At 40.3% G+C, this 18,517-nt stretch overlaps 1 protein-coding gene across 7 annotated transcripts in view; it reads left to right on the forward strand.

The window, feature by feature from the left end:
- The window catches only part of LOC131130787 (unconventional myosin-IXAa-like), a 100,647-nt gene that overhangs the window by 60,088 nt on the left and 22,042 nt on the right, over positions 1 to 18,517 (forward strand). For all 7 annotated transcript variants that reach the window (XM_058074769.2, XM_058074771.2, XM_058074770.2 and 4 more), the window contains 13 exons: positions 3,700 to 3,789; positions 8,565 to 8,681; positions 8,876 to 9,010; positions 9,761 to 9,882; positions 9,960 to 10,101; positions 12,442 to 12,637; positions 12,708 to 12,827; positions 15,763 to 15,838; positions 16,032 to 16,163; positions 17,339 to 17,378; positions 17,467 to 17,589; positions 17,681 to 17,761; positions 17,864 to 17,974. In XM_058074769.2, the coding sequence (XP_057930752.2) occupies positions 3,700 to 3,789; positions 8,565 to 8,681; positions 8,876 to 9,010; positions 9,761 to 9,882; positions 9,960 to 10,101; positions 12,442 to 12,637; positions 12,708 to 12,827; positions 15,763 to 15,838; positions 16,032 to 16,163; positions 17,339 to 17,378; positions 17,467 to 17,589; positions 17,681 to 17,761; positions 17,864 to 17,974 (1,485 nt within the window). The remainder of the gene's footprint in view (positions 1 to 3,699; positions 3,790 to 8,564; positions 8,682 to 8,875; positions 9,011 to 9,760; positions 9,883 to 9,959; positions 10,102 to 12,441; positions 12,638 to 12,707; positions 12,828 to 15,762; positions 15,839 to 16,031; positions 16,164 to 17,338; positions 17,379 to 17,466; positions 17,590 to 17,680; positions 17,762 to 17,863; positions 17,975 to 18,517) is intronic.

Here is an 18,517-nt window from a genome sequence, read left to right on the forward strand (position 1 = left end):
TTTTTCCTCCTGCAAACTTATTCCATGACTTACCCACCAGAGAAGCCTCGTCATTATCTCAAGCAATCTTTAGATTTTTGGAGAAAGCAGGCTGTGACCGTGGATGTGAAAAGGTGCTTCATGCTAATGTCATCTATTTTTACACCTGGGCTTCTTTTTTGGCTTTTTTTTAAGTCACCCACCTGATGGCATAGATCAACACATAGGAAGCATTAACTGTTTAAACTTTAACTTTAAATGTCTTCAAATAGGGCTGCATGGCGGATGAGTGGTTAGCGTGCAGGCCACTCAGCTAGGAGACACAAGTTCGATTCCACCTGTTCGATTCTGTGGGGAATTTGCATGTTCTCCCTGTGCATGCGTGGGTTTTCTCCGGGTACTCCGGTTTCCTCCCACATTCCAAAAACATGCTAGGTTAGTTGGCGACTCCAAATTGTCCATAGGTATGAATGTGAGTGTGAATGGTTGTTTGTCTATATGTGCCCTGTGATTGGATGGCGACCAGTCCAGGGTGTACTCCGCCTTTTGCCCGAAGACAGCTGGGATAGGCTCCAGGATGCCCGCGACCCTCGTGAGGATAAGCGGTAGAAAATGCATGAGTGTCTTCAAACAGTGCATTCTGCAGTCCAAACTTTTTCCAGAAAAATCAGAGGATTTTTGATATATTTTTGTAAAAAGGATCAAAGATGTATATATATTTGGGTCTTTTTTATTTTGTCGCTCAATCTGCCAACTTTCCCAAAGGCAACAAGCAACAAATCTAAGGCAAATCTTTGGGCATCACTTTAAAAAGTGAAAGCATATATTGTTCTGCAGTTACTGCTAAGAGGTCCGCCCCAGCCCAACGTAGTCAAAAGCGTTCAGCTGTCGTGGGCACACTGAGGGCATAGTGGGAATCCAAAGTGCAAATGAATCCCACATTCATGAGACGCAATGTCACCAGAGTGGATGTCGCCTCTTTACAGAGCGGATCTAAAAACATAAATGTTTCTTAATCTTCATGAAATTACTACTCATTACACTCAGACCTCATTTGGACTCGGTCACTTACCTGTCAGTGTCTCAGAATGTGTGGTGGAAGAACATAGTGTGATAAGTTACAATTGTCCTAACAACAAGATAAAGCGTGGAGGCGAGTCTCTGGCTGAGATAAAATGTATTTTATTTTGATGAAGTGATGTCCAATTTTAAACCAAGAATCAAGTATGTTAGTTGTAAACATAATTAAGGTGTTTTTACTCTGTCCTAAGCGGTTATGCTTTTGTTTTTCTACACAAGATTCGGTCACGGCTGCATTGCACGCAAGTGAGCTAAATAAAAATTGCCTCCAATTTATTTGTTTGAAACTTAATAAAGGGGAAGAAAGACAAAATAAAAATAATAGGAGAATTTCTTTTTGCTCATTTTCGGACATGCCATAGCTGTAATGTCATTTCTCAGCAATGTTTTATCTCATTATTGATGCCTAGTGCCCAGAATACCAAATATAACTAGTCTTTCCATATTTTTTGACTAATAATAGCCACGAAATGGTGATAATTAATTAATTCATTAAAAAAAAAAAAACGAGCCAATCAATGTAGAGAGGGACGACTGTGCAAAAGTAGTTCAGGGAAAGGCACACAGCTTGAGAAGAAAAGACCCATACACACAACACACAATCACACAATCACACATGCACACGCCTGTCGAGATGAGTGTTGCCTCATGTCCTGGTCAATTGACTGTCTAAGTGTTCCCTAGACTTCTGTCAACAATCCAGCGGGGATGTTTTGACTGTTGAGGCGCCCCAGTTCCCGCTTGACTTGTTCTTAGCATGCAAGCCAATACAACACTATTACAGTGCACAATACTGGTTTATTATCTTTCCTCGTGATTTACTCAACTGCAGAGAGTATGAGGCGTGACTTTGTTATGGTGGTGGTAATGGTTTAGTTTATTTCAAACATGCATATAAGGTTACATTCACATGCCTGGCCGATGTGTAGTAGAGTTAATAATGAAGTAAGAAGTAGGGATGGTTTGATGCATTTTCGGAAAAGAAAAAGCACAAATGGGCAGGTTTACCCACAGATACAACACTATTTTCGGATTTGAAATTTGTGAATAAGCAGGGTCGAAACTCCAGAATCAAGACAGGTGGGGATCTAGTGTATGTTGACTCACTAGCCAATTCATTAGTTACACCTTCAGAGTCGAATACAGGTGTGTACAGGTTTGTTTTTGCACTGAGGGCCACATACTTTAAAAATGAAAGGATACTGGGGTCACGTTTGTATTCTTTAAAAACCAACACATGTAAATATGTTTTTTTATATTCTTACACATATTTTAACTTTCGTGCTGCACGGCGGACGAGTGGTTAGGATGCAGGCTTCACAGCTCGGAGACCCGAGTTCCATTCCACCCTGGGCTCTGTGTGGAGTTTGCATGTTCTCCCTGTGCATGCGTGGGTTTTCTCCGGGTACTCCGGTTTCCTCCCACATTCCAAAAACATGCTAGGTTAATTGGTGACTCCAAATTGTCCATAGGTATGAATGTGAGTGTGAATGGTTGTTTGTCTATATGTGCCCTGTGATTGGCTGGCGACCAGTCCAGGGTGTACCCCGCCTCTCGCCCGAAATGAGCTGGGATAGGCTCCAGCACCCCCGCGACCCTCGTGAGGATAAGCAGTAGGAAATTAATGAATGAATGAATATTTAGGTTTTCTTCTTGTACATTTCTTTTTCATAATATCATGACTTTGTTCAAATAATAATATAATATATATTTTCCATAAAATGTCTTTTTTGTTTTGTTTCTTTCTCATATTATGACTTTTTTTTCCTTTTTCAACATAAATGTTTCTTCTATTAATATTATGACTTTACTTCAAATTTTGTTTTTTTTTTCTTGTAACATTACTGCTTTAGTTACTGCTTTGGACACCCTTGATCTAATGCAAACTGCTGTTACCAATATTAGAATGCTTACTAAGTTTTGTATTATTTCCGTATGTCATACCCATCTTATTTGGAGTAACCACTCAGAAAAGTGTTTCTTTAGCAAATATTCAATACTGGAACAAACTTGTTTATGATGGGATTAGGCTGTGATCATGGCTGAAAGCTCTGTGCTACCAAGCAACTAATGCATGCAAATATCCACCAATCAACTCCATCCAGAATGGGCTTTGCTCCTTGTACAGGGCTTAGCGCACAGTGTGAAGTCTGATTATGCCACACATACGCACACACAGATGTTTCTCCACCCCCTCTGTTTGTGTTCAATCAGGATGCAACTGGCTAAAAAGGACCCATGTTTTCACATCAAACATAAACATCCTTACATTTTGCACATGACATGACACAAATTATTCACACAAACGTGAGCTCAGCAGCTGTTGTGCCCGCTCACGTAATCCCTGTTTATAGAGGAGATGTGTTACATCTGCTTTTCCCGCTGCGGCCCTGTCATCAACGGTTGGTGCGGGGCCAGGTTAAGGCTCCGCAAGCGCTCACATGGAAATCTGTGGTTACGTCTGGGAAGACAGGAATACGGAAACAGGAAACGGTTTACTTGTGAGCGCCAGGTCTATGAGGATCATGTTGTGTGTATAACAGAACAGTTCAACTTTTCATAACCTCATGAAAATGTTTGCTTTCTTTCTTGAACTCGTTGTCTATTTGTCACATTTCTGCATCTTGTCCCCTCCTCCAGGTGAAAGAGGAGATGCTGCTAGAAGCTCTGACCACCAGGAAGACGGTGACAGTCGGCGAGAGGCTCATTGTGCCCTACAAACTTGCAGAGGTGATCATGTCACATGTGACTCCTGCTTTCACTTTTTGACCTCTTAAGTTGGCCAAGCTGTTTGTCTGTCAACTAGCAAGTACTGTATACAGTATATAGCAGGGGTTACAGTCCGAGATCCACCCACGACATTCTGTGGCCTATTGTGACAATAGTGATGTATTTTCATGTCGACAGGGCTCAAATAATGGTCCGAAATTATTCACTTTATTAATATTGAATAATGTTTTACGGAAATTCACTTATCTCAGGAATTAACGGCAGTTAATGACGGACGACTGTACTGAGCTAGGAAGCCTGTTGCGGTGTGGCACAGAACATCACCACTCGTGGGTCGATATCATAATTTGTAGAAAAACGATTTTTATATAAACAAATTTTTATGTGCCAATATTTAACATCCATAATAATGGAATGGAATGGAATGGCCTTTATTGTCATTATACAAGATGTACAACGAGATTGGAGAGCTTCTACTTTCAGTACAGTAGTCAAGTTTAAAAAAAAAAAAAAGTATATAAAAGTAGAGTAAAAAAAGACAATTTAACAAGATATATACAAGATATATACAAGATATCCAAAATATACACATAGTATTGCACAGGAGCATCTGCAGGAGCAGACATATTGCAGATATATTAATTTTAGTGCAATGGTAAATGGGTCATAGTGCAAATAATGATTGGTGTATACAGATGAGTAAAGTCACATATGAGTGTATTGTATTGGGTTGTTAAATAAAATAAATATGATTGAGGTAGTGACAGAATAATGAAAGCTAGCCTTTAGCCTGCTCATTAATTCATTTTATTTTTGTGTAAATCCAAATAAATTGCGTGGTAAAGTATTTTCTTTATCCAATGCAAATGCTTAATGCAAATGCTTTATGTTATTCTTTTGAACCAGGAAGTAGCTTGCTAACTAAAAAAAACACAAATACGATGCTCCACCATCTTTGTTTGTTCAACTTGTGAAACTGGAAAACTACATTGGAAACTACATTTAAACCTGGACAGCTTCTCTAGTGTGCCACTAATGATGATAAATCCTGCATACATTTAATGTACTGTATCCATGTCGAATGCATGAATAGATTCCTAATCCTCATCTTAATCTTACAGACTGCAGGACAAAACTCTAAGGAGGCCAATCAGAGCCTGTTTTGTCTCTTAGTACATCATCATAGTTAGTATTTGTACGCTTCCTCAAACTTGTCTGGGGAGTTTTCATTGTCCTTCTGTCCCGGCCCACATGTGCAAACCTTTTTTTTTTTTTTTTTTTTTTAACTTCCCGTGCAACTTCCTGTTTCCTGTCGTGCCAAATGGCCATAAACTGTCCATGCAAGCGCTGCAGGAGTGAGACGTCTGTCACAATCCCCTCTCAGATGAAGACTGCCGGTCAATAGCATGATTTCATTTGCACGGCCATCAATGTCTTCAATTAGTGGATGCCATTTCATTTGCGTCCCACCTTCAGGGCGGAAGGAAATGCTAAACACACACACACACACAGTATGCTTTCCCCTGCACCACCCACATGCACATCTGATGTGTGCACTAACAATAGTTGCTCACATACTGACCCCACCGCCCCCGCCTCATCCCTGCAGTCATGTGCTGTTGTCTGAGGAATGTGCAGCCTCCACTGGAATATACAGTACCAGGGCCAAGAACCAGACCTTGCAGGGTCCGGCTGTTTGTCTCACTCTTGCCCCTCACACATCATTTCCTCTCGGCTGCGCACCTAATCTTAATCCTAAAATAGTCAACCCTGGTGCACTACATGGGCTATTTCCTACAAGAAGCAGATATGAGGTTTTGCAGAGAGTCATGATCAGGTCCAGTACAAGAACTACTAATACATCCTGCCTTTACAAAGACGACAGTTTTATTAGCTTTAAAGCATCCGGTAAATAAAACTTTTATTTGAAATCATTACAAAAAATGCCCTGCACACAGTAGCTTGTTTGCTGCTGCCATCAGTCCATAACACAGCACTGCATTACTTTGGCTTTCCTGTTTAGTGGATAATTATTTACCAGTTTGTCAATCTGGTTGTTTCTATTGTCCAAAGTACCCAGTTATCACAGGTAACTGGCGGGAGCAATATGTCTATGTTGTGCATCCGTGTATATGCTCCTGCATGAACCAGTACACGTGAGTAAATTGACATTGTCCTAACTATGAACATCACCACAAAGTTGGGCAATGTTGCAAAATATGTTAATTGATTGTTAACTGAGAAAAATCTGTGTTTGTTTTTTTAAATGTCTGTGGACAAAGTGGCAACAGTACTTAGTTTCCATTTCGATAACTGTTTATGTCAGTCAGCACGGCGGGGAGTGGTTAGTGTGCAGGCCACGCAGCTAGGAGACCCAGGTTCGATTCCACCCTCGGGCATCTCTGTGCGGAGTTTGCATGTTCTCCCTGTGCATGCGTGGGTTTTCTCCGGGTACTCCGGGTACTTAACATGCTAGGTTAATTGTCGGCTCCAAATTGTCCATAGGTATGAATGTGAGTGTGAATGGTTGTTTGTCTATATGTGCCCTGTGATTGGCTGGCGACCAGTCCAGGGTGTACGCCGCCTCTCGCCCGAAGACAGCTGGGATAGGCTACAGCACCCTCGTGAGGATAAAAGGTAGAAAATATAATATAATATAATATAATATAATATAATATAATATAATATAATATAATATAATATAATATAATATAATATAATATAATATAATATAATATAATATAATATAATATAATATAATATAATATTATTATATTATAATATTATATATAATATAATATAATATAATATAATATAATATAATATATATATTATTATATTATAATATTATATATAATATAATATAATATAATATTATACACCTCACGAGGGTGCTGTAGCCTATCCCAGCTGTCTTCGGGCGAGAGGCGGCGTACACCCCCTGGACTATAATATATTTATATTATATTATATTATATTATATTATATTATATTATATTATATTATATTATATTATATTATATTATATTATATTATATTATATTATATTATATTATATTATATTATATTATATTATATTATATTATATTATATTATATTATATTATATTATATTCATTCATTCATTTTCTACCACTTTTCCTCACGAGGGTCGCGGGGGTGCTGGAGCCTAGGTGGAGGCCGAGGGTGGAATTGAACCCTGGTCTCCTAGCTGTGAGGTCTGCGCACTAACCACTACATAATATAATATAATATAATATAATATAATATAATATAATATAATATAATATAATATAATATAATATAATATAATATAATATAATATAATATAATATAATATAATATAATATAATATAATATAATATAATATATACATATCAAAATGTTCCTAATGAAGCGGATGGTCAGCATTTGGAAACTAGCGAAAGATAAGACGTAAGAAAAACTTGTTGTACTGTTGTGTCAGCAGTACAGCTGCTGCTTCACAGTAGTTGATTCTTATTTTGTTGGCATGGATGTGACTTGACATGAGTTCTCATGGGGCGCAGTCAACACAACTGCGGCGCTGTTGGGCCAGAAACATCTGCACTGGCACGCCAACTGTGTCCGTGGACGATCCCCATTTAAATACCTTTTCTTTTCCCACAACGGCATTTGTGAGAGAGAATGTAGCTTCAGCCTCTCATAAAAACAACCAGCATTTGTAATTGTGTGTTGCTCGGTTGAATTGTTCTGCTTGCCAAGGAGCTTAGGTGTTTATTATCATCTGTTTGGTTGTTTGCTAGCTGGACTCGGGGAAAAAAAGAAACATTTAGGGGGTGGTGCAACCTATATTATAATGCCAGACATTTAAGATTTAGTAATTGGTAGTGGTTTATGACAAATTTCACACATGCATACAAGATTACACTGAAGTATGTTAGTAATGTGCTTGTAGCTAACTTTGTGGTCAAACATGCATAAAGCAAACAAAGCACACACGTGTTGTCTAAGGTTTACACATCAATTTTGAGTCCCATGAGTCTCCTTTTTCAACCACAACTCATCAGGATTCTTCTTTTGAATTATTCACCACCCTTTTGCATAAGTTGTCCACGACTGTAGCATCACAGGCTAAGCAGCTAAAAATAGCCAGAATCAATAATGCAGGAGACGTCTTCTTGAAATGCATCTTTTTGCTGGCAGACCAAGGCCTCAGCAGCCTCGGTCATCACTTCCCGGCAAACACCAGAATTTATCAAATCAAATTTTAATTACACTTTTATAGAGGGTTCCAGGCTGCGTCTAAATGCTAAATGCATTTTGCAACAATATTAACACACAATTTCCGATATAATGCCATCCTTCCATCATTTTGCTTCTTTAAAGGAACCTATTATGCTCATTTTCCGTCCCTTTGTATTGAGTTGTGGACTCCAATAGAGCACCTACACACCAGTATAAAAAAGCGTTCTTTTCCAGTATCTGCACCTATTCAGCTGTATTTCTTTGGATTTTGTAGTTCCTGTGAAAATGGTCTGTTTTAATGTTTTCCAGGCATGCCCACTCCTGAGTGCATAGTAAGAGTTCCGGTTTGTGCTGCCAACTTCATAAGAGTTGAGATGATAATAAACGAAAATGGAAACTTTTCAGTGCAGCTTCACAACAAAGAAGTTCTTACTCACTTAAGACTGTAGCGGGTGCATGTTAAGACTCCATTACAAATAGCAGGATTGATTCATTAGTATTGTTATTTTGTGTGGGCCAAAATATAAGCTATTTTTTTTGTGTGTGTAGGCAGGCACGGTGAGGGACTCCATGGCCAAATCATTGTATAGCGCCCTCTTTGACTGGATTGTGTTCAGAACCAATCACGCTCTGCTCAATAACAAGGACCTGGAGGACAACTCAAAGGTAAGAGGTGTGTGTGTGTGTGTGTCGTGTGTGCCTAGTTTTTGCACACAAGTCTCTCACAATATAATAAATATCTTTGTTCATTTAGAATGAGTATTTAATTTGTATCCAAGCAGTTTCATTTTTTTTTCTTTTTTTGACACCCCTACATTGTAAAGTTTTGTCGGTGAGACAGCTAACAATGATCTCGCCAGGTCCTTTCCATCGGCGTGTTGGACATCTTTGGCTTTGAGGATTACGAAAACAACAGCTTTGAACAGTTCTGCATCAACTTTGCCAATGAGCGACTGCAGCATTACTTCAACCAGCACATCTTCAAACTGGAGCAGGTGCGCACTCGCTGTTATTCTTGGACCTTCTTTCACTTTTTGGCCAACGCACGTCACCTTGGGATGGCCATTTTACTTTGGTGTCAGCTGTGTTTTGTCCCTGATAAGTTGCGGCGACGCTGCACGCCGGCCAATGGCTACAGGCCAAACGAGAAGGAAAAGGTAGTGAACGGGTATTAATCGGAGTATGGTGCAAGGCTTATTATTTTCTCTTCCATTTCTCTAGTGTGTGTGTGTGTGTGTGTGTGTGTGTGTGTGTTAACCTAAGGTAGCCAAAGCTAAGAACACTCACAGAGAACAGATCTCAGCTGTAAGAAGGAGCACCCTGTGTGTGTGTGTGTGTGTTTGTATAGTGTGTTTTGGCCACTCTCGCAAAGTAAGTCAACATACAAGAGCCACGCCTTTGACAAAATTAACACTTCTAACATGTTCTCCTGACTCAGTGTAGGAAAGAAACAACATGAGTGGAGGTTAGATTTCATCCGCTAGCACCTTTGGTTTATTGTGACGTGTAAGAGGAGGCGTGTAACAGCGACTATCATAAGATATTGGTGGGAAATGTTCTCTTGCAAACATTAAATTGTGGCATTGGTTGTGTTGTATCAAACATGCTTAACAATGTATATTAATGACCCATTTACACATATTGCTTATTTACTGAGTATTATCATGTTTGAAAGGAGTAGGAAGAGCCTCCCTTACTTGTTTTTGCTTTGTTGACATATTGCAATGATGTCTTTGTTGGTGCAGGAGGAATACAGAGCAGAGGGCATCACGTGGCACACCATTGACTACATCGACAACAGCGGCTGCATCAATCTCATCAGCAAAAAACCCACTGCACTCTTCCACCTCCTGGACGAGGAGTGCAAGTATGCCACCTGCTGGCTGCTTTGTTTTTGTGCCAGGTCACCAGTGGTGTTGTTTTTCACTGTGACTTTGTGTGCAGCTTCCCTCAGGCCTCCAATCAGACCTTGCTGGACAAGTTCAAGCGTCAGCATGAGGGAAACACCTACATCGAGTTCCCGGCCGTCATGGAACCCGCCTTCATCATCAGACACTACGCTGGGAAAGTCAAATATGGCGTCAAGGTGAGGCGTGTCAATGAATTTGTACTTGGATATTTATATTTTTACGTTATTTTGTAGTTATTTTGTTGCAGTAGAACATAGGCAAGTTTCAGAAAAATATCAGTTGCCAGCCAGAAAAGGGACAAAATAAGCTTTTTGTGAAAAGATGCATTTCAAGCATAACTTGAAAACTGGCAACATGCTGCCAAACTGGCAGGCACCATGATCCCACTCAGTGCACTCTTAGGTTTCTGACGAGTATTCATTCATTAATTTTGTACTGCTTTTTCCTCACGAGGGTCGCGGGGGTCCTGTAGCCTATCCCAGCTGTCTTTGGACGAGAGGCGGGGTACACGCTGGACTGGTCGCCAGCCAATCACAGGGCACATATAGACAAACAACCATTCATACTCACATTCATACCTATGGACAATTTAGAGTCACCAATTAAACTAGCATGTTTTTGGAATGTGGGAGGAAACCGGAGAAAACCCACACAGAGATGGCCGAGGGTGGAATTGAACCCTGGTCTCTTAGCTGTGAGGTCTGCGCGCTAACCACTCGACCACCATGCCGCCCATAACTTTCACATTGACACAAATATATTTCACTCAGCTCAAATATCTAAACATCTTTACCGTAATATAAACAACCCAAAAAGTCTTTTTAAACATCAAAATAACAATTTTTTCAAATATTTACAATTTTTATTTTTTTCCATGTGGTACACAATATGATGAGCTTCCTCTTCATGTCATGTATGTTTCTCCTTCCTCTCATGATGCCCTTCTGCCACCGAGTGGCCGTTTTTATGCATTAAAATTGCTCTCCAGCTAATCCATTGGTAAGGAGTTGCATCACCTCCTTTAGCCTCTTGCATGAAAAAAATGTAAAAGGTGTATGAATACCTTGTTGGGATTGGGCGTCGGGTTTCGCAAAAACCTATAACTACGTCTTTGGTATTGAATGAATTAATAATTTATGGGAATATGCCCATAATAAATGATATTCATGAGAAGCAATTACTTTATTTTGTATATACTTAGGTTTTACTTAATATTGTGTGGTGGACATTTTTAGGGGCACAGTTAGCTTATAGACATAATCTATGTCTTAACATATATATATAATATATAAGATGTCATATACGTATATCTATATCAGTATATATCACATATGAGCAGTTTTGTCCATCTAAACGTATATTGTCCCTTTTTTTCCATTTCTCCGAAGCCTTTATAAAGCTCTGGTGGTGCAGTCGACCTACTTTTTCAGCCCCTCCGCTCAATCTAATTCTCCCCCCTCGCCTCCCAGCTGCGCTCTGATAAGAAGCACATGTGCTGGAATGGCTGGACCGTTTTGTGGCGGGACTCCATGTTATTCATCTGTAGCAGTTGGTTATCCTGCGTGCTGGAGAGGTGTTGGTATGACTCACAAGATGTGAGAAGAAACTTAGAGGGTTTTGTACTTTACTTAACACCCTGGAGACACATAAGAGATGAAGCGTCAACAGCCACGTATACATGGACCCGAATAGTCCGCTTGCATTTGGTTTATTTGCTCAAACGGAAAGAATTTAACTTTTGTATACACCTCGAAAGATAACTGCCAATCTGAGTGAATATATAATTCGATTCAGGGGTGGAATATTCCTTTCCCCAAACTGATTGAGGTATCATGTACACACTCAAATGGAAAGTTGTCAGGGTTCTTCTTCTGTTGTTCATTGACGGTTGGCAAAACAGCTTGGTGTGCATTACTGCCACCTTCTGAACAGGAGTGTGGAACAGAATCTAAACACTTCTATAATCTATTCATAAGTCCATCCATCCATTTTCTGTTTCGCTAATCCTATCACGGTCATGCTGGAGCCTATCCCAGCTGTCTTCGGGCGAGAGGCGGGGTACACCCTGGACTGAGGGCCAGCCAATCACAGGGCGCATATAGACAAACAACCATTCACACTCACATTCATACCTATGGACAATTTGGAGTCGCCAATTGAACTAGCATGTTTTTGGAATGTGTTCGGAATGTGGGAGGAAACCGGAGTACCTGGAGAAAACCCATGCCTGCACGGGGAGAACATGCAAACTCCACACAGATATGCCCCAGCGGGGAATCGAACCCGGGTCTGTAGCTGTGTGGCCTGTCGCTAGTTGAGGAGACCTTATATATATATATAAAAACATTTCTGAGTAGCTAATGTCTCCAACTAATATTACCAAGTACTCTAATATAATTTTATTGAAGCTTGTTGAAGTGTTTCTTCCATTTATTTTCTTCCAGGAAACAACAGCATCAATTTTGTGTATCATGCTGCTTTGGCCTGACAAAATCCTGGTTCTTTCTTGGGTTCAGGACTTCCGGGAGAAAAACACGGACCACATGCGTCCTGATGTGGTGGCTTTGCTGAAGAGCAGCAAGAACGCCTTCATCTGCGGCCTGATGGGAATCGACCCCGTGGCAACATTCCGCTGGGCTGTGTTGCGTGCCTACTTCAGGGCCCTGGTGGCTTTTAGGGAGGCTGGTCGCAGACACACACACAAGAAGACGGGTAAGTCGACATATTCTCTCCAAACAGTTGAGCGTGATGGGATAGTGAAGATGCTGGTGGTGGTTGTTAGGGAACGATGCTGCCATCCCCTGTGCCGTTGTGAAAACCGTCGACAGCTTCAGTTTCCTTCATCACCCAGTTCACCAGAGGAGCCTTGAAATCCTTCAGAGGTGCAAAGATGAGAAATACAGTAAGTTGGTCCACAATGTATAAAGACTGTGGTGACACACTATTAGATTATTACACAGTTTGATTTGATTGAATAGAATACTTTTGTACAGCTCCTTACTCCTTGTGTTTTTTTTCAAATACTGCCCATGTGTAAAAGTGAGATCTCTTTAGTGGTTTTTGGAAGCCAGAGCCTAGTTAATGGGCTTTATAATGGGATGAAAGTCTGAGGTGTGCTCAAGTGAAAAAGTAACAATCCACTCCAACAAATCAATTCCAGCTCTGAGGCGGATGAGCTGACATGGTTTTATTACAGCGGCAGACGTAAGAAATAGAACCTCAGGCATGTGGGTCGTTCCGAGCACACAATTTCCTTTGTGACTGATCGGAAAAAATCAATGGAATTTTCTTCTGTGTAGACTAGCGGGAGCCTGCAGATACGGTATTATCATGATTCTTTATTTGTCACAAGGGTAGGTATCTTTTAACAACCTTGTCGTTCCACATTTGCAATGTGGGAGTAAAAAGAAAAATACGTGTTTGTATGGAAAATGCTAGTTTGTCTAAATCCGCCCGATGATTGGCAACCAGTCCAGGGTGCACCCTGCCTCTTGCACGAAGACAGCTTGTATATCGGCATATCTGTGACCCAAGAGAGGACAAACACTTCAGAAAATGGATGGATGAATGAAGTGTGAGTGAGTGTGTCGACTTTTCTTTGACATTTTGGAGAAAACCTCTCATGATTCCTGTTATGATTCCTGTTATGATTCCTGTTATGATGTAGGGCTTTGGTTCCCAAAGTGTGCTCTGTGTACACCCAGGGGTATGCAAATTGTCATTGACTACATTGGTGTCTGAAAGGCTAACACTCAAAAGTTACGCAGTGCACTTGAACGCCTCATCATATGAACAGCGCCCACACAGTGCAGAAGAAAGGAGACAGACAAGAAGTTTGTAGTGTGTTCTCTGAAAAATATAAGTATGTTCAAATCTAACAATTCTGAAATAATTACATTAATAAAATAAAAATATAATATTTTAAAAATATACAAAATTATCTAAAAAATTCTAGTTAATAATTCAGTCAGTTTTATTGTGTGCTTAGTGTGGTTTGTTTAATTGCGCTAGAGTAGGGTTTACATGACTTCGGTCAAATGTCTGAGGGGTGCAGGACTATGAAAAGTATAGGAACTAGTTATTTTAGCCTATCTTTTAGCCTATATTTTAGCCTATTTTAGGCCCCCTAAATAATTTGATATTTTTTATTGATTTTTTTTTTATAGGGCAAAAGCAAGCTAATACTAGCCTACTACTACTACTACTACTAGTAGTACTTCTACTACTAATAGTAGTAGTAGTAGTAATAATCAGAAGAAGAATAATGATGATAGTAATAATAATAGGCTAATTAATAATATAATAATGATTATTATATAATTGATCACTGTCCACTGGACAGAATGGTTGCAGAGCTTGAGCAGCGGTTTTGCAGTGTAGATTGTGTGTACTTGTGGGAATTTAATGGTGGCCTAAAACAATTGAGTATCTCTACTAAATCTGTCCATAAGTGGGAATGTTATATCCCGTTTCTTGTTTGTTATTAGTTTTTTTGGATTTTTTATTACTTTTTTTTTTTATTTTTTTTGAATGTCTACTACATTCATTCATATCCAGGGGGCTAAGCCCCCCCCTGTCCTCAGAACCTAGTGACGCCCCTGATAGGAACCACTGATGTAGGGCAAACATTAAACAAAAAATCTTGATTTCGATTCTGCGGTGGCCGACAGGGTCAAACATGCAGCAACTTCCTAACACAGGAATGATCCATGGGAAAAACACATGAATGCCATAAAACCAATCTTCTTTCTCTTTCAGCTTTTCCCTTCAGAGGTCGCCACATCAAATCACCAATGCAATGGGAAAATGGTGCAATTTAAAAATGCTTTTAAAAACGTTTGTTTTCTCCGGGTACTCCGGTTTCCTCCCACATTCCAAAAACATGCTACGTTAATTGGCGACTCCAAATTGTCCATAGGTATGAATGTGAGTGTGAATGGTTGTTTGTCTGTATGTGCCCTGTGATTGGCTGGCGACCAGTCCAGGGTGTACCCCACCTCTCCCCCGAAGACACCTGAGATAGGCTCCAGCATACCCACGACCCTACTGAGGATAAGCGGTATAGAAAATAGCTGGATGAATGGATAAAAATGCTGCAATCACATAAACGGTGTAGGTTGAAAAACAAATGCTAAAAAAATGTTTTCCAAATGTCAAAAACACACACACAAAAGATGCATGAAGAGAAACTCTGGAAGTTCACAGAACAAAATGCAAGTTCGCCAGGCTATTGGAGGGCCAGACCTAAGGGATAGCCGTCTTGACAGACTTAAGATGTACTATTTTAAGTATTTAACAAAGACAAATATGACTTTTCATTTCCATTTCTTCTGGGCATTGCACTGTTGTCTGTCTTTAAGATGCACTCACATAGAGGCCGCAGGTGAGAATTGGCACCCATGTTTCAGTCAGTCTACCCCAGAGTCGCTGTTGCCACAGATGTAGATTACCACCACCAGTGTGTGACTGAGGAGTGAATGGATAATGGCTTGACTTCACTGTGATGTGTTTTGGGTACCTGTGAAAAGGCATTATCCATCCAGCCATTCATTTTCTATACCGCCTATTCTCATGATGGTCGCGGGGTATGCTGCAGCCTATCCCAGCTGACTTTGTGCGAGAGGCGGGGTACACCCCGGACTGGTCGAAAAGGCACTATATAAAATCAATTATTGTTGTTGTTATTGCTATTATTACTCATCAGAAAAAAGCAGCAAGATGAAAGTAGAAGCATGTGAAAGTAGCCAAGTGGCCGAATGCGATTAAGCGTAAAACTATGATATAATTTACAGTACTATAGAATCTCTAATATTATTTCCTTGTTCCTTTCCATGCAGGCATCACCAGGAAGAATCCCCGCACTCCCTTGTCAGATCTTCACGGCGCCAACACCTTGAATGAGAAAGCCAGCTGGTGCGTCCCCAAAAGTCTAAACATAAATAATTTCCCTTTCTAAGAAGCAGCTATCTCTTGTATAATAAATGGCAAAGTAGTTAGTTGCAGGTGTGCAAAAAAAATCCCATTGGCCATTTAGCATTCTCTTCCATCAGCAAATAAAAAGCTTGAATTGGACATTGAAAGCAGTCGTAATGTTCCTTCTCTGCAGGGATGGCTTCAACGGTCGCAGTCCGAGATCGGGTCGCCTGCCCTCAGCAGCAAGTCCCACCTTGGGAGAGGATGGCATCTTTGTCAACTCGTCCAACAGCAAACTTCTGGAGCGAGCTCAGGGCATTTTACTGTGAGTCACCTGGAGAACAGCACCACCACTTTTTTATGCATTTTAAAAATACACATACTCTCTCATTGTTCTTGTATTTTTTTATTTGTCTACAATGTTAATCTACATAATATCAAACTTTTTATGATTCTTATATGTCACGTGATGGTGACACCATACACCAAAGGTTTTAGTGCATCTGTAGTGAATAAAGGCCAAACATTATTTTGTTAAGTTGTTATGAACATTTAATCAACTCTGTCACATATTATCCCATTAAGGGTTAAAAAAAAATTCGGAATGTGGTCCTTCATATGGAGACAATTTCAACTGAAAATGGAAAAGTTGTGTTGAAATGATTGTATCAAGTAGGGCTGCACAGAAAGTAAACAAACATTGCAATCTTGATTCACACTAACTTGTGATATCATTTCTGAATATCCATGATTTCAAAATGGGTTTTACATAACAAGCTTCATTACAAACAAACAAAGTCATGCTTCGGCCGCACTCTCCCGATCCTCCAGTAAGCCTCGCCAGCTAAGGCTAATTGGCTGTCATTCATCAGCTTGTGGTAGATTCATGAAATGACTTTTTTTACTTGCTATTGGGTATGATTGTATTGTGGAGAAAGTGGAGTAGTATTTTCAGGCTTTTTATTCATTTCTATTAGAAATACGTTATCAAGTGGCCTTCAGGACCTCCCATGAAGAACATCAGAAAGGCCATTGGAAGCTTTTTTAATGCAGAACAAGTCAATAAGTAGTGTAATAATTGGAATTGGAGTGGTTAATTGGAAACCCTAAATTGTCCATAGCTATGAATGGTAATGTGAATGGTTGTCTCTTTATATGTGCCCTGCAATTGGCTGGCAACCAATCTAGCCTGAAGTCGGCTACGCTGGAGCCTATACCACGGAAAGTTGTGTGCTGCAGTGAAAGAAATCCAAGCCTGCACCACAGAGCCACATTTTTCAAAATTGTGGTCCAGTCGTGGGGGTGGCTGGAGAGTTACCAAGGGTGGCCATGGCCACTCCTGGCCACCCCGTACCTCCATCGCTTTTTGCAGGCACTCATCAAAATGCTTCAACCCTAGAATATGATCGGCATTAAAAAAATAATTCTGATTATAATATACTTAATTTGGAAAAGTTGCATTAGGTATCTGGTAAGAAAATAATGATTCATATTTTTTAGGAGAAACAAAAACTGCAAGCTGAAGCCCACCCTTCCCAAGGTAGGATGACATCAGCACAATCCTGTCTTTAAATATGACGCTGTGCAAATTATATTAAACATTTTCTTTTTTTTTTTTTTATTGGTAGCACTTGTTAGATGTGAAGTCTCTGCGCCACCTGAGCAGCGTGACGCTCCACGACCGCATCACAAAATCGCTGCTTCACCTGCACAAGAAGAAGAAACCGCCCAGCATCAGTGCACAGTTTCAGGTCAATGAGTGGATCTTTGGGGCCCCCTGCTGGAAGCCTTTGGCAATTTATTTTAATACACTAAACATTTTCCTTGTGTGTGCATGTGCAGGCTTCTCTCAATAAACTGATGGAGACTCTCAATCAATCGGAGCCGTACTTTGTTAAGTGCATTCGCTCCAATGCTGAGAAGGTAAAAACTCTTATTTGCTGCGACCTCATTTTTATTCTTGACTTTTATACTTTCTGTAGCAATTAAACAAAAAATAATGCTTTATGTCTCTGTTTTTGTCAGCTGCCGTTACGTTTTAATGACAGCTTGGTACTCAGACAGCTTCGCTACACAGGCATGCTGGAAACTGTCCGTATCAGACAATCGGGATACAGCATCAAGTACACCTTTCAGGTAAGTTCTACCTGGGTCTTTGCTCATGACCATTCCTAGACTTATTTGGGTTTGTTTGTATGGGTTTTGGCGGCACGGCGGTCGAGTGGTTAGGATGCAGACATCATAGCTCGGAGACCCGAGTTCCATTCCACCCTGGGCTCTGTGGGGAGTTTGCATGTTCTCCCCTTGCATGCGTGGGTTTTCTCCAGGTACTCCGGTTTCCTCCCACATTCCAAAAACATGCTAGGTTAATTGGCGACTTCAAATTGTCCATAGGTATGAATGTGAGTGTGAATGGTTGTTTGTCTATATGTGCCCTGTGATTGGCTGGCGACCAGTCCAGGGTGTACCCCGCCTCTCGCCCAAAGACAGCTGGGATAGGCTCCAGTGACCCTCGTGAGGAAAAAGCGGTAGAAAATGAATGAATGTATGGGTTTTTTGATAGGTAGGATGATAAACTTGGGTTTAATGTTATAGAAATGTCAAAAACTGCCATTTATACTGTGGGTGAGTTCACTGTGGGTGAGTTCCGGTTAAAATTATGTTTCGTCTGTTTGTTCT

This window comes from Doryrhamphus excisus, linkage group LG1, assembly GCF_037039965.1.
Source record: "Doryrhamphus excisus strain RoL-2023G ecotype Guam linkage group LG1, RoL_Dexc_Guam_v1.1, whole genome shotgun sequence".
NCBI lineage: Eukaryota > Metazoa > Chordata > Actinopteri > Syngnathiformes > Syngnathidae > Doryrhamphus > Doryrhamphus excisus.